Source organism: Megalobrama amblycephala, linkage group LG13 (genome assembly GCF_018812025.1).
Source record: "Megalobrama amblycephala isolate DHTTF-2021 linkage group LG13, ASM1881202v1, whole genome shotgun sequence".
Taxonomy (NCBI): Eukaryota; Metazoa; Chordata; class Actinopteri; order Cypriniformes; family Xenocyprididae; genus Megalobrama; species Megalobrama amblycephala.
In genome coordinates this window covers 27,612,787-27,632,001 of record NC_063056.1, presented here as the reverse complement: position 1 = coordinate 27,632,001, position 19,215 = coordinate 27,612,787, and the positions used below count along the sequence as shown (strand labels likewise).

The 19,215-nt window shown below is 37.9% G+C and overlaps 2 protein-coding genes across 3 annotated transcripts; both read right to left on the bottom strand.

Moving 5' to 3' along the window:
• Positions 1-2,890: 2,890 nt before the first annotated feature.
• Positions 2,891-9,543, bottom strand: tmem79b (transmembrane protein 79b). 2 transcript variants are annotated; one of them, XM_048153498.1, is made up of 5 exons: positions 9,388-9,543; positions 6,663-7,283; positions 5,687-5,881; positions 5,318-5,540; positions 2,891-3,932 (listed from the first exon to the last, which is right to left on the bottom strand). In XM_048153498.1, the coding sequence occupies exons 2-5, from the start codon at positions 7,270-7,272 to the stop codon at positions 3,737-3,739; spliced, it is 1,224 nt and encodes a 407-aa protein (XP_048009455.1). In that variant the 5' UTR covers positions 7,273-7,283; positions 9,388-9,543; the 3' UTR covers positions 2,891-3,736. The 2 variants fall into 2 exon arrangements, with proteins under 2 accessions (XP_048009455.1, XP_048009456.1); XM_048153499.1 differs by having other exon boundaries at positions 6,663-7,298; positions 9,388-9,538.
• Positions 9,544-16,441: 6,898 nt separating this feature from the next.
• LOC125244012 (cortexin-2) lies at positions 16,442-18,460 on the bottom strand. The gene is made up of 2 exons (XM_048153922.1): positions 18,143-18,460; positions 16,442-17,923 (listed from the first exon to the last, which is right to left on the bottom strand). The coding sequence occupies exons 1-2, from the start codon at positions 18,155-18,157 to the stop codon at positions 17,606-17,608; spliced, it is 333 nt and encodes a 110-aa protein (XP_048009879.1). The 5' UTR covers positions 18,158-18,460; the 3' UTR covers positions 16,442-17,605.
• Positions 18,461-19,215: the final 755 nt, after the last annotated feature.

Genomic DNA, 19,215 nt, shown 5'->3' with positions numbered 1-19,215 from the left:
AACAAATATTGAGGCACCAGACATTAATAGAAACACTGTTTTGAAAACATTTATGGATGATTTTTGCTACCAAACACAGCATTTACAATATGTTAGCAACGGAGCTGTAAAAGAATGTACAATAAAAACATTGAAATAGAACAGTTGAATAGGTTACACTTTATTTTGTTGGTCCACTTTAGACATTCTATTAATTATAAGTAACCTTGCAACTATGTGTCAACTAGCAGTCATTAGCATATTATTAGTAGACTGGCTGCTTAATATCTGCAAACACTTTATTTTGATTGTTCCCCAATAGATATTCTATTAACTATAAGTAACATGTCGACTTTTTCTACTAACCCTAACCTAACAGTACTCTGAGTGAGTTGACGTAGTTGAAAAGTTATAGTTAGTAGAATGTCTAAAGTGGACATTCTAAATGCGTAACCATTGAATCAATTACAGTTCTTTCTGAATCATAACCCTTAAAATATATTGTACTCTTGATTTTTTTTTTTTTTTTACTGTAGTTTTGTACTGATAAAGAAAATTCAAGTGTTCAGATTCCCCTAACTTCAAATCATCTAGAAGGGAAGAGCACCAATAAATGACATGAAGATCAGTTAATCTGCAAGTCTGCATAGGTTGCACGTTATTTGACAATATTTCAAATGCAGAAATTAAGCATTCGTGTCACAGAATGGCACTCAGACCTAATCGTCATTATCGCCACGAGTATTGAATCTGTCTGCAGTGCTTGCCTAGAGACAAATTACATTCAAATTTACCCAGACTATCAATCATGGGTTGCAATATCCAGCATTCACACTTGACAGAATGCCATAGATTTGTGATCATGAGAGAGGGATGAGGATGTCACCCCTGGGCTCGCTCTCCTGTCTCTGGGTCCACTCCACTGTCCAGATCTGACAGAAAATAGGATAAAGCATAAAAAATGAACCTTTACAAAATATGTATCGGGCATTTAAATTGATCACTTTACATCACTGCCAGAGCCAAGGTCTGAGTCTCTTACCCATGATTGTATTGTTGGAAGACAGGCGGCATTGGTGGTTAATGAGGCTGAAGTTGGAAGGTCCTGGATCGTCTGATACTGTGTAACTCGAACCAGTTGGTGGATCCATATCTGTGTCCATGGCTGTTCAGATGGACGGGGAACAATAGCTTTAATAATACCATGCATGGTCACATTTTTGGGACCAATTAGTTAAAAGTCATTTAAAAACAGAAAAGCTGTTAGTTCCTAGCTGTTAGTTGATTTGATCATCAAATGCAATAAAACTGGACAATATTAAGGTCTCTCTCTCTAGCTTAATATAAATAAATATTTAAATGTTTTTTAATGTATTTAAATGTACATTGAAGTACTAGATTTAAATGTTAATATTATATATAAATGCTATATTGAATTAACATTTATTAAAATGTAAACAACGTATTAAAAGATTACAAACAGCACTTTTTAAATTTTTTTGCTGACGTTAATCACGTAAACTGCTAGTTGTTGCAAACTAAATTGTTACATTCACGCTGACCGGAGAACTCTTGCAGATGTGAAGCAGACTGTGGGGGTTTCGAGAAGGTCTCGACGTCGACGGCTCTGTTGGAGTCTGACACGGAGGGTCCTGCCTGAGGCGGGGTTTCACACGTTCGCCATTGGCCTCCAGTGGGCACTAGCGTGCTCCTGGAGTCTGTTCAATGTGGTTGATAAAACAAGTGTTACATAACTTGATTTCCAACTTCCGATAGGCAGCTGGTACAATGAACAAATAAATTACTCGTAAGCAATTCAACAAAACAAAACAACTAAATGCACAAGTGACAAAACGATCGTCGAGGGTAAAAGCAGACTTATATTGCGATAAATATCTTGCATACCAAACCATAACTTTATCCCTTCAAAACAACTCAAGAGCACATTTTTAATTATTATGGTGGGATTTAATTGCTTGCATGAATAAAACAACAGTTGATAAATCAAGTTGTCATCGGTCTTCTTACCATTGCACATGTTTCTCCTTAGCTTTTGAAATGGGCAGTTTTCCCTCACTCGAAACAGACAAGCGCTGTGTTTCCTTCGCCCTTGGGATGACATTCTGACTCAGACTTATACAGTATGAAATAAATGTATTATCATTAAAGTGTTGGTGGTCTGCCGTCAACTTTCCATGTATTCGAACTGTCAAATGACAACAGGTAGTAGGAAATATTTTTTGCCCTCCGACAAAACTTATACAAGGGCTGCGTCCGAAAACCTAGGTAGCTGTCTTGCTGCCTCGCTGTCTTATAAGAGAATGACTTGTACGGCAGTGTTTGTGCATGAAGGTACCTCACGAAACTGATTTCGGACAGACTTCTGAGGCAGCGTAACAGTTTAATGATCTACAGCAATATAGCGCGAGCTTTGGTGAGAACTAAACAAATATTTAATTATTACAGTAGTCATTTCTCGATAGAAATTATATCAAAATTGAAATATGTTGGTCAAAATTGTACATTTATACAAAAACTGAGCAGCAAACGCAACTTTCGGACGCCATCTTTATTTTTCTAGCTCAACTGTCAAAGAATAGAAAGCACAGGATTGCGGGATATCAAAGGCAGCTAAGGATACATCCTATGGATACATCCATGCTTCCTTCAAAAATCGATCTAAGGAAGGTATCTCATGAGACAGGAAGTGAAGCTAACATTGGATTCGGACGTGCCTTGATGCCTTACTTCCTTGAAATGTGTCCTCAGAAGGCAGCATTTTCCAGTTTTCGGACACAGCCAAGGACTTGTTGAACAGGTTAGAGAGGACCACCGTCACAAACACTGAACTGCGTTTTTATATTTAATTTATGCACAAAAAGTCACTCAAAGAAAAGATAGTCAAGACTGGTTCTGTTTAAAAAAATCTTTATGAAAATATAACAGGAAATACTTCCAGCTTAATACAGTCATTTGCGCTAAACAGGTTTTTTAATGTCATTGCAGCTTTGATTTAATTATAACCATTTAATAACAAGCTCTTTACAGAGATAACTATAGTTAGAACTTTCTATACCTTTTTACAAATCTGTTAAAAATGCATGTCTACACTTTGCACAAAGTAAACATCACACTGCCCTTAAATTAGTAAAGGGAGATAAAGGAGTGGCTGTGGAAAATTACAAGTTTGGGCAAGCCACTAACTTCACACACCACACAATATTTTAGACTTGAATAAGCAAACAATGCCTAACCAACTTAAAAAAAAAAAAACACATACTTGTGGAATAAATATTTGGAATTTTGTTGTCTTCTTGTTGACATTCACATCTTAAAATAGATGAGTTTGAACCATGTGGAGCTCTTGAGATTGATGAAGAAGCTTATTCTACACCTGCTTGTTCATGTTTGGCTGTACTAAAGGGTAGTTCATTTTAATTCGAGGTTTAGCGTTTAAAGTTTCACTACACAACTTCTATTTAAAAGTTAGTTCTAGAACAAAAAACAAAACCAAAACAGATTCCCTCCTTCGTTCCACCCCTCCTCTCTCTCCCTTGACTGGAGTTCTGGCGAGTTTGACTCTCCTGTCATGATATAGAAGTAATCAGGAAAGCAAAGAATAGGAGTGAAAAATGAAATCACAGTTTGATTAAACATTCTCTGACACAAAAGTCTTGTAGTCCAATTTAAGTTGGCTCTAAGCCTACAGAGATCTGGTCTACATTTGGCAGTAGCAGAGGTGCCAGATGTTGTTTGTTTAGCCCCAGAACCTCTGTTTGGTTTGAGGAACAGGTGACTCTGGGATGTCCGGGGCGAAAATGGAGCCTGCGGAGTCGGAAAGGAAGATGAAGTAGAGGTTGGCCACCAGCATAGCCAGCATCGGCAGAAACGAGAACCCAAAGCCAACACCTCTCAAACTGCTGCCACACGATGCTGCAACCCAGTACAGCAGCCTGCGATAGACACAAAGACACACACAATTAAATAATATAATAAAAATATTGTTAATACACAATGAATATCTGGGATAAAAATGAAATTAAAAACTGAAAAGGACACATGGAGACTTCAAAATGACACCTTATACCCAAATGATTCAAAACTAATGTGCAAACCAAAGCGCACATGGAAAACATTCCAGAACATAAAAAAACCCCCTTTTAAAATGCTCATGTTTTGACCAGACTGTATTTCATTCAGCACTGGCACGGCTGAGAAACATAATAACAGAGAAAAATCTCTGAATATGAAAGAGGTTGTTTTTAATGCTAAATACACACTGGAATGAATAATTTTTGAAAACTAGACACGAGTCTCTAGTCTCTCTGCTGTAATCGGCTGGGGTTTTTGCATTAGCGCAGTTTTGGACTGACTGCTTGAATGGATTCGCTTATTGGATCCTTGGAGAGAAAACTTTCCCAGAGTTTAGCCGTTTTAAATGATCGGAACTGCAAAACAGATACGCTAAAACACATGTCTCTTGTCAAAAAACCCTGCTTCTTTTCACTTTTTAAACTATTATTTCTACTATAAGCCTAATGTATTGACTGAATAACCAACTTTAAATGGATAATTCACCCAAAAATGAAAATTCTGTCATTTACTCACCCTCAAGTCACTCCAAACCTGTATGAATTTCTTTTTTCTTTTTTCAAAAGAAGATATTTTGAAGAATATGGGTAAGCAAACAGTTGGGGGGCCATTGGAGAAAAAAAAATACTATGGAAGTAAATTGGGTCCATCAACTGTTTGGTTACTGACATTCTTCAAAATATCTTCTTTTATGTTCAGCAGAAGAAACAAGCTCATACAGGTGACTTGGGGGTGAGTAAATGATGACTTTACATTTTCAATTTCATTTCATTTTCATTTTTGGGTGAACTATCCCTTTAAGGATTTTAGCTTTTAAAATGTAAGTTATATGGTTTATGAGGAGTAATTGACTAATTTATATAAATAGTATGAATGAAAGTATGAATAAACGTATCTTCATTTAAAGATATTTGTATTGGAATACAGGACATAAATACTGAGGAAGATATTAATTTTTTTGCAATGCATGCAACATTTAATGCCAACTTTTTGCACTGTTTTAAGGCATTAATTTGTGTAGGGCGAATTAAGACTTTTTAAAGGCCCGCAGAAACCCTGGTATAAATAAAGTTTAGCTTTAAAAAAACAAAAACAAAATAAACATGACAAAAAATGAAAAATAAGTGAATTAGCCATTGCCAATCCTAGATATGGGAAATGTCTCAGAACATGTTTGCGGCCTTTTCTAAATCAGAGATTCAGTCTGATTTTCTTTAAGAAGGAAGTTTAATGAGGGATTCTGTACCTGCCAAAGGCAAAGACGATGGTGAGAAGAGGAATTAGTTTCAGCAGATCCTGATTCAGGTAAGCAGCCATGACAGCCAGTTGGAGGAAGTAAAGGAGGAAGAGGGAGACAGAATCCTCCACATAGCGCTGGTGAACTGCCACCTGCTTAACTTCTCTCTCCCCCTCAAACCGTGGCTTCAAGGAACGATACCACAGACGAGACACACCTAGTACCAACATACCTAAGAGTGGATAGAAAAACAGTTTCAAAACAGCTCTGAATGAATGTACGGATGAATGAACACAAAGATATGCTGTATCTATCAATGTCACGTCATCTTAATAGAGTTACAACAGCCCTGTATTCATCTGGGAGCCTCCTGCTTACCAAGGACAATAGGTATGACCGCAAAAACAGAGCAGCGCAGTGTGTAGACCAGCCTTAGGGGGGCACTGTCAAGCAGAGGGGCATCAAAGGGCAGGAAGACGTACCCTCCCCACACCAACAAGGGGAAGATCAAAGCTGACGTGAACATGGACGCACCCAGTTTAAGAGCATCACGACTAGATCCACCAAAGTCACCTGGGAGAAAGAGAAAAACAAAACAAAAAATATTAAACCTTACATGCTTTTGTAAAAGTACATTTAAAAAAAAAAAAAAAAAAAAAATTCCTGTCTTACAGCCCTCTGCCATTCCTTTTTAGGGCTGTTTTGGTAAGATTTTACATACAATTGATAAAAGTCAGGGATGCAATATTAACATTCCGGTATGTAAATAAATTAAAAATAAAAATAAAGTCAGTTACATGCAACAAATGATTTTAGACATAATATACAGTATAAATGAATATCCAAAAATACATATTCATTTTGAGATTTGGCAAAGACCATATTTGAACTGTGTATGCATTAAATAACCAATATAATTTTTATATTTAAATTTAAGATTTTCATGCTTTTTTCCAACACTCTTACAAATAAAGGTTCTATTTATTTATTTTATTTTATTTTTTGCAGCCACAGAAGAACCATTTTTTGGTTCTTATCATACATAACCTTTCAGTGAACAGTTTTCTTAGTGTGAAGAACATTTGAATAATTTAAAGAACCTTTTGTGCAATGGAAAGGTCCCATGAATGTTTAAGGTTCACATGGAAACATCAATGTTAATACAGAACCTTTATTCTTAAGAATGAATTGCATTCAAGACATACATTTTACCAATTCATGCATTCCTGGGAATTGAACCTATGACCTTGCCGTTGCTAGCGCCATGCTGTTGTTTGAGCTACAGTAATGCATATCACCCTATATTGGGCTGATACAGTTAGGAAACACTTCATGACTTAATGATTTAACTTACAGCACCGTGGTTTGGATGTGATTGGCCAGTCGTGGTAATAGTCTTCTAGTGGTGTTCCATGTGTCCCATGCGTCCCGAGGAAGGGGCTTCTCTGTTCTTCATCATCTCTCCACTGGTTTGCATCCTCCTGCTGGCTGGTGGAGCGCAGGATGGTGACGCTGGGGCTGAAGACTCGGGCTGCGTTCTCTGGCATTATGTTCATCTCCTCCACCTCTATTTCTGAAAAGGTGCTTTTCACTCCATTTCTCAGCTCAAAGTCAGAAATGCTCTCTTTCCCCATCTTCATTTCTCTCCATTCTTCACCTGTCTTCCTCTTCTCTCCCATCCCAAACTCCTCCCTCTCACTCTCAGTCCGACTCACTCCGCCCCGGAGCGAGATGCAATCTGATCTCATGCTTGTGCTCTCTCCATCCTGGACTGGCAGAATCTGTGGTTCAGGTTTATTCTCAGTCCATGGTAGGGTACTGGATTCCATATTTGCAGACTTGATCATTTCCTCTTCCTCCTCCTTCACCTCATTGCTGTTCACATCCTTTGTTAACTTGTCCACATCTGCTACCCATTCAGGGGTTTGGAGCACCACTGCTGGTTCAGGAGGGCCCGTGTCCATTGTCCCTCGTCCTGAATACAGAAATTCTGGCAGTGAAAGAAATGGAGAAGCTGGAAAAAGCCTGAGTAATTTTGTAAGAGGTTTAAATTCTGTGAAAGGTAATCTCCTACAGGAACTAATTCGTAATGAATTATAGGGAGAATAAATTATGAAATGTATTCATATTACAACAAAGCAGAGCAAGAACTTACCCAAACAAAGACTCTAACTTCAGTCTACTGTCTGAACCACAAGATTACATTATTATATTCCCTTGTAAATAAATACATGAAAATAAAATAGATAAGCTAGTATCACCTTGAAAATTTACCTCAGTTCTTATTATAATACATAAAGTAGCTCTATAGTTAAAACTGTGATATTTTTAGTCAAGACTATAAAAACCACATTTATTAAATTCATGGATCATTAACAAAGTCAAATTAAAGTAACTATGTCCTGACATTTCATCCTACCTGCCAAATTGTCCAATCAGGGCTAACTGCACATGCGCACAAAAATATTGCCTATTGTATTTTTAAGAAGCATTGTTTTAGGGTAAATTCAGGGTAGGGGTAGGTACTTGGGTAAAGTTGGTTTTATATTCACACATTCGGACATCCGTATTCAATAGCCTTGTTAATCACACTACATTGGACATTCAGTGGACATTCACAAGTAAATATGCCATTAAAACAATACTTGCCTATTTTGATCGACTGTGAAAAATGTTGTAAGTTGACAATTGTTGGTTGTCAATATCATGTCGCTGCTTAAAATTCGCAAACATTAATTTATTGCACATTTATTGGAAAGTTTGAATTTATCAGAAGTCCGAATGTGCGAATATAAAACCAACTTTACCCAAGTCGATTAGGTATGGATGTTAATAAAGCTTCAAACCACATGAACATGATGCTGGTAGCTGAATCTGATAGGTAGCATTTTTCGCTGTCAAATTGTGCTACCTGCCATTTTAATGGGAAGAGACTAAATCTGACAAGGTAGGACAAATCAATAGAATACCGGGTTTCACAGACAAGGTTTAAAGGAATAGTTCACCCAAAAATGAAAATTCTGTCATTATTTACTTACCTTCAAGTTGTTCCAAACCTGTATACATTTCTTTCTTCTGCTGAACACAAAAGATGATATTTTGAAAAATGTCAGAAACCAAATAGTTAATGGGCCCCATTGACTTTCACAGTATGTGTTTTCTACACTATGGATGTCACCCATATTCTTCAAAATATCTTTTTTTGTGTTCAGCAAAAAAAAAAGAAAAAAGAAAAAAATCATACAGGTTTGGAACAACTTGAGGGTGAGTAAATAATGAGAATTTTCATTTTTGGATGAAATATCCCTTTAAGCCTATTCCCAGACTAAAATGCATGTTTGAGCTGTCTTAATTGAAAGCTTTGAAAGCAATATCTTAAAATATGTCACACAATGTTTTTTTGTTTTTTTTCCCCTCTAAGGCACGTTTTAAAAAAGCTACTTAAATGTCCTAATTTAACTACTCCTGGCTTAATCTATGCCCTGTCTGTGAAACCAGGCCTATGATTTCTATAAAACAAAGTGATAGTAGTGGTTGTGAAAAAAGTTGGCTAAATAGTTAAATTAAAAAAAAAAAAAAAAAAAACTATAAATAAGCTATCAAAGTCGTAAAAGGAAGCGGAGTTCCCCAATTTATTAAGCCAATAGAATATTTATTTAGCATGAAATTAGGTCATACGACATTTAAGCCAGAATAATTAGTGTCACTATACGTTACTCTCGTATTTAGCCCGATTAAGTTAGTTCGCAGATGAAAAACTGAGACAACGTGAGCGAGGCCTCAAAACAACATGGACACATGATCACATAAACAGAGCGAGTTCAGAAGAACCACATAATAACTCTAAACGACAGCACTTAGGCCATTCTCATGCTGTTATTGTCTACAGGACACATATTATCTTCATTGTGTGCACCGAGCTTATTTTAATAATGACAAGATGAAGTTTCCTTAACCAGGCCAAAATAAGTGTATTTAACACGTCAAAACAGTCGAAACGGTAAAACGCACTGCAGCGACACGGCTTGTGGAACATTTATCATGTGAAGTAAAACAGTAAAACTTTCTAATGTGCTTACCCAGATTTCAACGCAGGATATTTTCTTTTCAGGATTGTTTTTCCTCTATTGAAATGAAAGTCCCGTAGCGGAAGTTCAGGTGTGTCCAGGTGAAGTTTTTTAAAGGGACAGACTCTTAAAGGGGAAGTTTGTCTCTGTCAGGTTCTTACAGTGTCATCAGCGTGTTTGCACTATGAGCCTTTTTACACACGTATAAACTCATTAAGTGAAGTGTGTAGCCCTGTTCATACACATATATATCTATCCATATTACTTTATTAATCATTTTGTGTTATTAACTCTGTAGATAAAATTCAAAGCAAACCAAAGGGTTCTGGCATGTGTTTAGTTCTTAAGTAGTTTAATTATAGAACTAAGTGTACTATACAATTACACTAATTGTATAATTATAGATTACTGCCACAAGTTTGTTCAGCACAATTACAGAAAATAATTTCCCCTGCAATTTCCTGCAGAAACCAGCTTAAGGTTGTTTGTTGGTCTTTGGCTAGCTGGTTTCCTGGTTGAAAAGTGCCTCAAAACTGTAACTCCCTCTAAAACCATCAAAAAGACCAGCCATCCTTAAAGGGTTTGTTCACACAAAAATGAAAATTCTGTCATTAATTACTGACCTCATGTGGTTCCAAACCCGTAAGACTTTCGTTCATCTTCGGAACACAAATGAAGATCTTTTTGATGAAATCTGAGGGCTTTCTGTACCTCCATAGACATTGACGTTTTAAAAAAATTCATAAAGAGATAGTAAAACTAATCCATAATTGAATGGTTTAGTCCTAATTTTCTGAAGAGACACAATTGCTTTATATGATGAACAGTTTGAATTTAGGCTTTTATTCACATTCATCAACTCACATCAGTTGTGGTAAACAGAAGCTCAAGCATGTTTGCTTGACACGTGCTAGAACCAGTGAGGTTCATTGGTTCATTCTCGTGTTACGCAGCACGATTGAGCTTGCGGAAGAGGTTTGTATATATTCGTTGACCGATGTTTATCATCATCACCCCCCCCACATATATACATATATATATATATATATATATATATATATATCAAACAGTGCCCTCCCCAAATATTGGCACCCTTGGTAAATATGAGCGAAGGTGGCTGTGAAAATAAAACTGCATTATTTATCCTTTTGATCTTTCATTTAAAAAAATCAAAAAATTTTAACCTTTCATTTAAGAAAAACAATTGAAAATGGGGGGAAAAGCTCATTATGAAATAAATGTTTTTCTCTAGTTCACGTTGGCCACAATTACTGCAATATCCGTTTCCCAAGATAACAGCTCTGAGTCTTCACCTATAATGCCTGATGAGTTTGGAGAACACCTGACAAGAGATCAGAGATCATTCCTTCATACAGAATCTCTCCAGATCCTTCAGATTCCCAGCTCCATGTTGGTGCTTCTTCTCATCAATTCACTCCACTCATTTTCTTTAGGGTTCAGGTCAGGGAACTGGGATGGTCATGGCAGAAGTTTCATTTAGTGCTCAGAGACACAATTTTGTGTTGGTTTTGATGTTTGTTTTGGATCATTGTCCTGATGGAAGATCCAACCACGGCCCATTATTGGATTTCTAGCAGAAGCGGTCAGGTTTTGATTTTTATCTGTTAGTATTTGATAGAATCCATGATACCATGTATCTGAACAAGATGTCCAGGACCTCCAGCAGAAAATAGGCCCACAGCATTAAATATCCAGCAGTATATTTAACTGTGGGCATGGGGTACTTTTTATCCATGTGTGCACCAAACCCATCTTATGGGTTTACTGCCAAAAAGCTTGTTTTTTTTAGTTTCACAGAAGCCGGTCCTGTTTGAAGTTCCAGACTTGTCTGACAACTGAATATGCTGGAGATTGTTTCTGGATGAGAGCAGAGGACTTTTCTTGAAACCCTCCCGAACAACATCTGGTGATATAGGTGATGTTTGCTAATTTTTTTTTTTTAGGTTTTCTGAGACTCAACTAATCTCTGCAATTCTCGAGCTGTGATCCTTGGAGAGTCTTTGTCCACTCAAACTTTCCTCCTCAACACACATTAAGACGATTTAGACACACATCCTCTTCCAGGCAGATTTGTGACATCTTTAGTTGATTGGAACTTCTTAACTATTGCCATGACAGTGGAAATGGGGATTTTCAATGCGTTAGCTTTTTTATTATAGCCATTTTATATTTTGTGAATCTCAACAATCGTTTGCTGCACATCAGAAATATATTCTTTGATTTTACTGATTGTGATGAATGATTAACCCTTTGATGCACAACATGGGTCAAAAATGACCTGACTTTTTATTTTCTATATCTTTGCAAGAAATTAATTTCATAATTCAGTATTCCAGGTACTCCTCAATTAACTTGTTTTTGATCATCACAAATCCTCATTTTCATTTTTTCTTTCTTACTTTTTGAATAAAAATAATTTTTGTATTACTACACTTCTAATACATAACATGGGTCAAAAATGACCCATATTCATTTCCTAAGTTATTTCAATCTTGAAGTGTTTCTTTGCTGAATATTTTAAAGAAATGTATTTTATTTCAGGTGTTCATTAAATATCTTGTTTTTGATTTTTTTCAAATCATTATGTTTATTTTTCTTTCTCACTTTATAAACAAACAAACACAGGTTTTGTTATTTCTACATCAATTTTACACACATGGGTCAAAAATTACCCATATAGAAATCTTTAATATTTGCAAATTTTTGCAAGTAGGAACATATTTACTGCAGACAACTGTTCATCTGCCACACATTTCACATCTCAACATGGCTGCTTTTGTATATTTGATGGATGTATGTAAGTCATATTATATTTCATATATTAGGCTATGTATTATATTTCTTTTTGTGTGTGTGTGTGTGTGTCATAAATCAATGCTATTGGTCATCCTTTATGTCTGTCAGTGTTCCTGAAAAGTAACAGTTTTGGACATATACAACATGGGTCTAAAGTGACCTGAATGAGTTATTATTTTCTATATTGCATATATTACAAGAAATTAATTTCACCATTCATTATTCCAGGTATTCCTCAATAAACAAATCCTTATTTAAATGTTTCCTTCCTTACTTTTTGAATTATTTTTTTTGTGTGTGTGTCGTTACCTTTCTAAAGGCCAAAGTATACAGTACTTCACTTTTTCGCGTACACGAGGGTCAGCATAAAGATTTTTTGTAACTTTTTTTAATTTCCGCCAGATTTCTGTAACTTTGTATGTGCAGGTTAAATTGCGTTTGACTGTGAGCAAAGTATACTTTCAGCTTTTTTTAAGTCTAGGTCAGCATCAGATATTTCATACTCTGAATCAGGACTAAGAATTGCCTCATCCTGTTTTGCAGCATCTCTACAACCATTTCAACCATTATAGTATGGACCAGCCATACTAACAGGTTAAAGAAAGGTTTACAGGTTTATGGATAAAGAAAATCAAAAACACAAGTATATTTTCAAATACACATCAAACCGTTGATCGATGCACTTATTATATATTTTCACTGTTGGACGGAAACCTTGTTCAAAACTGTTACTTTTCAGGAACACTGATAGTTTTGATAGCATTGATTTGTGACAAAAAATAAAAAAGATGAAATATAATATATAGCCTATTATATGAAATATACTTACATCCATCAAATATACAAATGCAGCCATGTTGAGACGTGAAATGTGTGGTGGATGAATAGTTTTCTGCAGTAAATATGCAAAGGTTTCTATATCGGTCATTTTTGACCCATGTGTGTAAAATTGTGTACAATTGACAAAAACTGTTTTTGTTTATAAAGTACGAAAGAAAAATTAAACATAATGATTCGTGAAAATCAAAAACAAGATATTTAAGGAATACCTGGAATAAATAAATGATAAAATACATCAAAGATTCAGCAAAGAAACACTCAGCCAAGATTGAAATAGCATAGGAAATTAAATGAATACGGGTCATTTTTGACCCATGTTGTGTATTAGAAGGGGTTTTCATAGCTTGTGCATCAAAGGGGAATTTGGCCTTTCCCCGCTAGAAATTTTACATTCCCAGAACATTCTCAGAACGTCCCCACTGGTTTTAAGGACGTTGTCTAGTAATGTTCCTAGAATGTTCAGAGACGGTCACGATGTGGAGTTCTTTTAAGGTTTGAGGGATGTTATTTGGTGGACCATCAGGGAACATTCAGGACATTCTGGGAATGTTTAGGGAACCATATTATACTTGGAAATGTTCTCAGAATGTGCCTGCTGCCCTTGTCAAAAAATTTAATTGAAAATTAGAGATAAATTGACTAACAAAAGTGGCTGTTCAAACAAAAACACATTTTTCTTGAATGTCTTAAAAAAAAAGCTCTTTACAGGTATTTTTTGGATTATTATTATAAAACCTTTTCTTTAAAATGCAAATCTCTTGCAGTAAGTCATTAGCTGACAACAGCACATGCATAAGCTAATGTAACTGCAACATGCAGCAGAACATCAGTGTTTCTGGCTCATCATTGACTAAAGCACAGGCTTGACTGTAGGCAAGACACACTTCTTTGTACTCCTCCCCTGGTTGCCGCTACACACCATCTGAACCAAATAAGTTTATCTTGGTCTCATCAGAACACAGGACATGGTTCCAGTAATCCACGTCTTTAGTCTGCTTGTCTTCAGCAAACTGTTTGCAGGCTTTCTTGTGCATCATCATTAGAAGAGGCTTCCTTCTGGGACGACAGCCATGTAGACCAATGTGACACAGTGTGCGGCGTATGGTTTGGCGTATGACAGGCTGACCCCCCACCTCTTCAACCCCTGCAGCAATGCTGGCAGCACTCATATGTCTATTTCCCAAACACAACCTCTGGATATGACGCTGAGCACGTGCACTCAGCTTCTTTGGTCGACCATGGCGAGGCCTGTTCTGAGTGGAACCTGTCCTGTTAAACCGCTGTATGGTCTTGGCCAGCGTGCTGCAGCTCAGTTTCAGGGTCTTGGCAATCTTCTTATAGCCTACGCCATCTTTATGTAGAGCAACAATTCTTTTTTTCAGATCCTCAGAGAGTTCTTTGCCATGAGGTGCCATGTTGAACTTCCAGTGACCAGTGAGAGTCTTAACACCAAATTTAACACACCTCCCATTCACACCTGAGACCTTGTAACACTAACGAGTCCTCGTGGAGAGAAAATGGCTAACTGGGCCCAATTTGGACATTTTTACTTAGGGGTGTACTAGGGCTGGGCGATATATCGCATGCGATTGTCACGCGCATTTCGTCAGTAAAGCCAGTTCCCTGATTACCGCTAAATCGCCATCACCTGCTTTCAAATGGAGCGGCATTTAATAGGCAGAACCGTAGCTCACTGATAAGCTACGCAATATCGCGTTCATTATCGCAGATGCCTTCGATAATGAACGCGATATTGCGTAGCTTATCAGTGATCTACGGCTCTTTTATTAAATGCCGCTCCATTTGAAAGCAGGTGATGGCGATTTAGCGGTAATCGAGGTACCGGCTTTACTGACGAAATGCGTGTGACAATCGCATGCGATATATCGCCCAGCCCTAGGGTGTACTCACTTTTGTGGCCAGCAGTTTAGACATTAATGGCTGTGTGTTGAGTTATTTTGAGGGGACAGCAAATTTACACTGTTATACAAGCTGTACACTCACTACTTTACATTGTAGCAGAGTGTCATTTCTTCAGTGTTGTCACATGAAAAGATATATTTACAAAAATGTGAGGGGTGTACTCACTTCTGTGAGATACTGTATATGATTTATTTGAAAATAAATTTAACAGCTCACTCCTCTTTAGGTACTATCATCATATTGGTACGTCAGCGATTGTCACAGTAGTCAGTGTGTTTGTTTTCAACTACAAGACAAGGAAAATGTCCCAACAATGCTACACTTGTACTCAAGACATAAGGAACATTGGTAATATTTTGGCATCTGCGAGAACATAAATGTAAATATAAATTATGATACTTCAAAAACAAATGAGGCCGAACAATATAGCACAAAAGATTGATTCAGTTCTGCACCGTTACAACGTTTCAATGAGAACATGATGTCAATGAAAGCCATGACCGTAAATGGCACAACATGCTTGATGAAGTAGCACTCCTCTCTCTACATTACATGTCTCATTACCTTTCTCTCTACAATAGGCCTGATTCATTTTGCACCCCAATACGCTGTTCTGAGCTCAAAGAGCCCCTGTGGGATGTGATGCTGTAAAATGGAGCCGTCACTATTTTCCTGAGGTTGAGTGAAAGCACATCTGTACATGGTGGCATGAGAAGATGAAGACAGATGACTTTGAGATGTTGTCTTGCTGCATACTCCCTCCTGTGAAAGCTGCTGCCAGCATGTGTGCCTGCTGTTAGCATAATGCTAATGAAGGGGTTAAGGCTGTTTGCATGCTGTTCTGGAGGGTCGATCTGATGTCTTTCTCAACAGGAAAAAACGTTTTTGGGCCAAAAAGAGTCAGAGTGAAGGGATGAGTGTTCCCTGCCATCTGACCAGGCCTTTGAATTGGAACTTAATGATGTTATATGTGTGGTTTATGGAGTTGTTCATGAATAATGCATAGAATTACATGAATCAATTGATAATTGCAAAAACTCTTCTCATGCACCAGGGTTGTGCAGAATTCAGAACTGAAGAATGAAAAATGGCTCCCTTTCAATTCCTGACAGAGAATTTGAATTGAATTGGCAACACCCCACAAGAAGTTGAATTGGAATAACAGAATTTACTGAATTGTGTTTTTAAGGATTCAACACTGGAAATACATTCTGGGAAAAGAGGTGTTCTTCCACCTCACCCATAAAAGTTAATTTTTAAATATGATGAAAATTTCTATAGGTGACATGACACGACACTTTAAAAACGTTTGCTTTTCTAGTTCACTTTAATACTACATTTGAATTACAATTCTGCAATTTTGCTACCTCAATTCAAATTTAGCAGCTAAATTGGAATTTAAAAGTATCAATAAACATCCCTGTCATGCACATGTGCTTTCATTTCCATTTTAATGTTGTTTTATGTATTAAGACACTCACTAGGGTGAGATGTAAACATATCTTTTTTTTTATTTGGAAACAAATATAAAAGCACATTAAAATGCAAAAGCCACTTGTAAACTACATGGCACATTTTCTCATAAAGTCACCAGCATCTCTCTGCATTTTAAAGGCTCAAATATACTGTACACACCACTCAGCTAAGACACAATGTGCGTTGTGAGAACAGCAGGTCGTTGTCATTAAGAAATAACACCGCCGCAATACTGACTCGAAAGCAATAGCTAAGTTGCACCTAAATGGCAATATTGACCTCCTCTGCACGCAAGACACATATCGCACCTGTTTATTTCAGCTTCATTTCTATTGAACATGTAAGTCAAGCAAATCACAGGTGAACCAGACTTTGAGAAGGAAAGAAACACTGCGCTGATAGCCCGGGCAGAACGGCAAACGTTTGATAGAACAGTCCATTTCAACATCAGCAAATACTGAAGAACAACAGAGAGGAAATCCGACTCATCCTATTAAGAACACTGTAGAGAGAGGCAGGGAAAGGACCTGGCAAATCAAACATTCAATTTGCCCACAGAGGCTGGTAGGTCAGTACATTGATTGACATTTAGCTGAATAACAGCAGGGCCAGTTTCTCTGGCTGTTCTGTAAACACACGGATTTATAAGGCGCAAAGCTCAAGAGTCCCAAACCGAAGAGCTCAGAGAATGTAATCATCCTGGAACCAATGCACTGTGCTTTTATGATAAGTGTGGAATGAATCATTGAGAAATGGATTACCCTACTTTTTTATTTTCCAATTTCGGAATTGTTAATTTGTCATTCTTTGGACATAGAAAATAATTAACCATATTGTTTGTCTGTAATAAAGCTATTTGGCTGGTTTCGAACATAAAAGATTCATCGCTAAGACTTTTCAGCCATGCCGAACGTGACATCAGTAGTGGAAGCTATGAGTTGAAAAACCCTGTCAGAACACATGAGACATGAAAGTGGGTTTTAAGTGCAGTTTTCAAATGGAAAAATCCAGACCCACAAGTACACAAAACCACCATCACGAAACAACAACACTTGAGGGATACAGTCGGCTCTGAGGTGGAGGAGGTGTGGTGGTGGTTGTGTGTGTCGGTGTGTGTGTGTGCGCGTGTGAGGTAATCATCGCATGTCTCCCAGCCCGAAATCTGGCTAGCAGCTCAGGCAATGCGGTAGTCGAACGTGTCTTTTTCCATATAGTCTGTCCACGTGGAACTCGGCATGCTGCTGTACGGATCCAGAAGGATTCGGAAGCAGCGCACGATCAGCAGCCCCAGAAAGATGAAGAGGAGGAGGACGAAGACGAAGGCAGCCTTCTGTTCCAGCGTGAGGAAAGGGATGGGCTGGTTGGCCCCAGACGCAGACAGCGTGCTGCTGTGAAGATGCTCGGCCATCCTCTCCAGTTTGTCGGCACGGGTCAGGGGCACGTGGCCATTTTCGCCACATTCGTGATCAACAGGTTCTTGTTTAGAGGCATTCTGGAAAAATCACAACAAGAACATGAAATATCACCAATATTACAATCGTTTCAAAACAAATACTTCACATACATTCAGTTCGAGGACCTAACAACATTACTGAGAATTCACAACAACAATTTCACAGTCGGCGCAGGCCTCGCGTTTAAAGACATACACCACCGCTGTTATATAAGATTAATGTGTACATGTTTTACAGAATTAAATCCTCCAGCTCACATTACTGATGCACATGAGTGGAATGATTCAGCTCGCTGAGGACAGTAAGTAGCCTTGAGTCAATTATCTCTCTCATCTTAAGGCGATCGAATCCATTTCTGACTGGTTTTGTCATGCCCCCTGATTCATTCTCTCAAAGCGTCGGTTTCTGTGGTAGTCGCTGACCCTTTAATGGTTCACTTCTTTGATGCCAGTGCTCACGATCTGCCCTGGCACTCCCTATAAAGCCTGGCTCAATTTCCCCAAACGTGAAGATTTCTCTTGAACAACGTGAAGTCGCACGCATGATATGGCAATGTGTTGTTCACAATCCAACCACATCAGCATTTGGGTACCTGGGGTTTGGATTACAGAAACAAAGTGCCCGACACAAACACGTCTCCATTTGTGATTTTGTTTATCGAATTTCCATGTAAATATCCAATCGATCCCTCCTAAAATCGGCTAAACTGCATTCTCACCGCTCTGACAGTTGAACCGGTGACGTCTGTACACACACACACAGGGCTGTGAATGTAATGTAAGCATTAGTTTCTCACCTGTTGTTACTGAAGAGGATTCATCAGTGGGAGGGTGATGGAGACCCAAAATAAGCAGGGAGAGAGACGGCTTCCATCACGGCTGTCCGCCCAGAGACAGATGGTTGTCACAACTTTTTCAACCCAGCTCGTCGATTTGTTCAGCGTTCAAAATAAAATCTGCGACTCTCCGCTTCCATTCCTCTCCTCTGTGGTCCAACTCCCTCTTTCCCTCACCAAGATGAGCATGTAGTGGTGTCACATCACCCATAGCAACCAGTTGCCATAGCAATCCCTCCAAGTGTGTTCAGTAAAGCTGAGCTGGTGAGAGACAAGTGTGATCCAGCCAAAGCGCAGTGTAAACGTGTGTTTCTGTGAAGGCGGAGGATTTAATACAGACCCACTGATGTGTGATAACAACAGTGGCTAAAAATAGTGGCCGCTTTTAACTTTGCAGGATTAACACATTTTAATACGTCTCTACTACAAGCTGCGCATGAATGTCAGCCAATCAGCTTAAATGGGGAATGTCATGCTTTCAGACACGCTGCTGTC